Source organism: Primulina huaijiensis, chromosome 2 (assembly GCF_012295235.1).
Source record: "Primulina huaijiensis isolate GDHJ02 chromosome 2, ASM1229523v2, whole genome shotgun sequence".
NCBI lineage: Eukaryota > Viridiplantae > Streptophyta > Magnoliopsida > Lamiales > Gesneriaceae > Primulina > Primulina huaijiensis.
The window spans coordinates 31,687,792-31,691,906 of NC_133307.1; the positions used below are offsets into that span (position 1 = coordinate 31,687,792).

At 38.5% G+C, this 4,115-nt stretch overlaps 1 protein-coding gene across 2 annotated transcripts; it reads right to left on the bottom strand.

Annotated features, from left to right (window-relative positions):
- Positions 1-4,100, bottom strand: LOC140971713 (uncharacterized). 2 transcript variants are annotated; one of them, XM_073434133.1, is made up of 3 exons: positions 3,472-4,100; positions 716-3,049; positions 1-634 (listed from the first exon to the last, which is right to left on the bottom strand). In XM_073434133.1, the coding sequence occupies exons 2-3, from the start codon at positions 2,921-2,923 to the stop codon at positions 401-403; spliced, it is 2,442 nt and encodes an 813-aa protein (XP_073290234.1). In that variant the 5' UTR covers positions 2,924-3,049; positions 3,472-4,100; the 3' UTR covers positions 1-400. The 2 variants fall into 2 exon arrangements, with proteins under 2 accessions (XP_073290234.1, XP_073290235.1); XM_073434134.1 differs by having other exon boundaries at positions 4,036-4,078.
- Between the last annotated feature and the right edge of the window lie 15 nt (positions 4,101-4,115).

The following is a 4,115-nucleotide window of genomic DNA, read 5'->3' on the forward strand; positions in this document are numbered from 1 at the left end:
AAAACACGGTGTCTGCCATTAAGCGTGTACAGCTGATCAAGAAATCGAGAAGATATAACAATTATGCCAAAGATGCGCAAACATAAGAAAATGTCATTTACTTGCCACAATGAATGAATCGAATCAAGACCTTGATTCAAGATTCAGGGGGGAGGCTATAAGTGATTTTTGCATGACCAGTTATCTGTACAAGGATACTAAGGATAATGACATAAGCAAGTCCTAACGGTTTTCCTTGATATTAACTCTGAGAAAAAGGTCTAGTTCCAAAAAAATATAATAGTGGCTTTGATCACTTGAATATATATCTAAACTATGTGATCCCTTGTTCCCTTCTTTATATTCTTCCAACTGGTGAAGGGAGAGGGAGACGGCATGTGGCGTATTTCGCATGGACTTGTCATGATAATGTGGTTGTGGTTGTGGTCTTTGGTTTACAGGTTCCAATAATGGCTTCTAGAATGTGTCCTGGGTTATTTGGGTCCAAAATTTCAGAAAATTTTTGACATGTTAAAAATGCTACACATGTGGCGAATGCCTCTAACAAAGAAATTGAGCAATCCAACTCAAGTGAGTAAAATCCATTGCTGAATGCTTCCAAGTTGAAAGCAGGTTTGCTGTTTTGCTCTCTTCCCTGAAATAGCATAATACCGATAATCATCAATTAGTATTTGAAATATAGGGAAATTAGTAACCTGAAGAATCAAAACGGCACCTGAACAAAAAGGCTAACATGATCCACGGTGGAACAAGACATTGATGATTCAAGAATCTTGCAGCCTTTTTTGTTATGGTTGGTTAGGACTCTTAGCTTGCAACCAACATCCCACCCTCCACAATCACAAGATCCACCAGATCTCCACCGACTAATTAAAGAAGATGGTGCACCTTTATTCGGCATTCCATGGACACCATCAGGAAGGATGACTACTGCACTGTTAGTGTTCTCATCTTGGTACGATTTTTTGTTGTCATTTAACTCTTTGTCATTAAGCTTTTGACGTGAGTTTTGCAAAACAACCGCTGCCATCTCCTTTCCGGGTAAAAATTCAGGTTCTTTATTATCAACCTGCTCTTTGTCAACACCATATAGCACACATTCTCTCACAGCACATCCATCTGAATTCTCAGCACATGATTTAGGAAGATGAATGCTTGAAACATTCATCTGGCCAAGAATATTACAGCCTAGTTCGCAACTTTTACTCTTCGATCCTTGAATCCAAGTCATGTTCTTTTTTCTTACCTCATGAATAGAATAGAATGTATATGCCATGCTGTGATCACTTTTTCCAAACGCTGGCAACTTCTTCACAACGGCAGCAAGCATGCATTTGCTGCTATTCTCGACTACAAGTTTAAAGAAAGGGAGCCCATTCTTCAACGAGAGCTGCAGAAGACTCTTCGAAGTAGTTCCATTCAGTGGCTGAACAATACTGGTAGGTTGAGATTCTTTTTTCTTTAGCAATGGATCTAGCAACCTCCTCAAAGGGCTTGACCTACCCTTACCACTTGAATTCGCCTTTTCTTTATCAATGCTATCTGCGCCAGTGGTAACTTCCATCACTGGACCAGATCTGACGGCAGTATGTGTAGAACATAGTTGTGGAACTGCAAAGCTCTCCTTAAAACTAGAACTCCTGATTTTTCCAAGTCCAAAGCTGAACCGAGTAGGGGACGGATGTCTTCCTTTAACAGTAGGCTGCTTAGCATCTGGTCTTTTCGGAGCCTCAACTAAAAGTGATTGTTTCGCAGTTTTTTCATGTGTGATTATCAAGCCTTTAGCTTCAGATGGAATTGGGATTACGTGTTCAGAAAATTCTCCAGATTCCCGAGGAGAGAAGCAATTAGAAAATCTGTTTCCTATTGCTTCAGCCAATTGTCCATCAAGAGACATCCTTGGTTCTGAAAACTGAGAACTTTCTGAGCAACTCCTCTTCGGAAAATGTTTGGATACTAAGAGAAAATTTTGCAGCTCCTCCGGAAAACCAATATGATTATAGTTCACTCCATCATCCAAATTCTTTTCACTCGTTTTACACTGAGCATTGATTGTATCATTTGAAGCGAGTGACATATCATGTTTTCCCTGCTCTGAGGACCCAGGTTTCCTTTCGGGGACGTTTTCTTTCTTCATATCCTTCATCTTGACTCGGTTCAAATTAGGTTCCGAACAACAACTGTCACAACTCTCTACTTTCTGATGAAATTTTCGGGGCCTATCAACAGTGCTCTGTTGGACACCTTGAAATTCTTGGCTAGGCGTTTCCAGGTTTCCCAGCTGTCTGATGCCTTCAAAAGAATTCTGTTCCTTACAATATGTGTCTTTTCTTTCCATGTTTAATGAATTGAGATGTGATCTTTGTGATGGGAGTGGCTTTCTCTGCGGTGAACCAAAGCACGAACTGGTATTCAAACCCAGTGATGAGGGTTGCTTTCTAAGATTGGGACTCATTTTAGGTGGTCCAATTGCCATACAAATAGAACCTGTGCTAGATGATGAATTTTTCTTGTAAACTCTTACAGGCATGCGTTCGTTGTACTTCCATTTCTCCAACCTTTTCCAGTCAAGAACACCAAAATTTAGTGCCTTCTCTTGAATATTTTTCTCTTTCCCCACTTGCTGCAGAAAGCAAGGCACGTTCGACATGTGCTTGACAAGCTCATCATCATTATACACCTTATTTCCAAGCATTGATTTTCGGTTATTCTCCAAAGATTTAAATTGGATCGCATGCTCAGTGCTTTTGGTTTGAGCAAATTTACTATTTGGATCAAGAAATGGCCGACTAAATTTATGCTTGACCTCCGGTGTGTCTTGAAAATGTGAATCTTTTTCCTTCAAGCATGATGAAATCTTTTTGTTAACGGCAATTATAGATTGTTCACGCGTCAAACTTCTCTGCTCTAAGATTTGTGCCATTCGTATAAATATTTCTACTCTTCAAGGACTTCGTTTCCTGACATGTTAGACCATATTACATCTCCACCGAGTTCCTGACAGTCCTTTCTGAAACTTGCAATCTTACCAGTGCTGTAAGAATGATCGCTGAGAAAGTGAAAACATTCTTAGTGTAGAGCAGTATAAAGCATAATCTATGCTAAACAAAAGTGATAAGATTTCCCTATTGTCAAAGCCTTCAAGTTTCATGTAGACTCACCCATTTTCAAAATTAACATAATGAAACATGCAAATACAACATGCCATTTTCATAATCTAGAAGTCAATCAACAAAGACCAAAATCTGTAATTTGTTTCTCGGATATGCTCTACACAATGTAGAAAATTCCTTATTATTTTGATGAAAAATCACAGGGAATACGTTTTTTGACATTACTAACAGAGGAACATTGTTATTTAGAAAAAGACACCCACAAAAAGATATACATTTGAGATGCCCGTACGCACAAGAGGAGAATTCAAATGATTATAGCTATAAAACAATCTTCGCTTTCTGTATAAAAGTATACCTTCCAACCACAGTAAGCAAGCTCAAAACCTAACTGGCAGGGATCTTTTGTAAGTTACCATTTCTTTAACTTAGATTTGGAAACGGAAGAAAAGGGGAGCCGACAATTTACGTTTCATCAACAAACGTCAGCATCTAGGTAACATATAACTCAAGCTCAGCAGAGAATGGAATCAACTATATAATTGCACACCCACTTGATTATATGAGTATTTGAAGTGCGGTGTTTAATAAAACAACCACCGACATTACCCACTTGATTTCACGAGCGCTTCAGAAAGCAAGAATCTTTAAAGATTTGTATAACCTTGAGAAGGAATTTACGAGTTCCACATTATATATTGGGGTAGCAATTTAAGGAGTATCCCAAAATCTAACTCAACAACCAAGTCGCCAAGCATTTCGTGTCCAGAACAAGAAAATCAAAGATCCAAACAGGCTGAACCTCAAGAACAGCAAAAAAGCACCAGACTGACCATGCATCGAAGCTACAATCAAGAACAAGAACTGAAAATAACTTCAACAAAATCAAGAAGTATCGGTAAAACTAGTCTCAAAATCCTACCACCATGAACATAAATTTCCGTAACCAAGATTTCAACATAAAGCACCCATACTCAAGTTGAAAAAAAAAAAAAAAAAAAA

Bases quoted from the DNA above. Each gene is read 5' to 3' on its own strand.
- LOC140971713 (XM_073434133.1), bottom strand. From the start codon at position 2,923: ATGGCACAAATCTTAGAGCAGAGAAGTTTGACGCGTGAACAATCTATA. The intron at 635-715 runs GTGCCGTTTTGA...ATGCTATTTCAG, and splicing joins ATGTTAGCCTTTTTGTTCAG to GGAAGAGAGCAAAACAGCAA.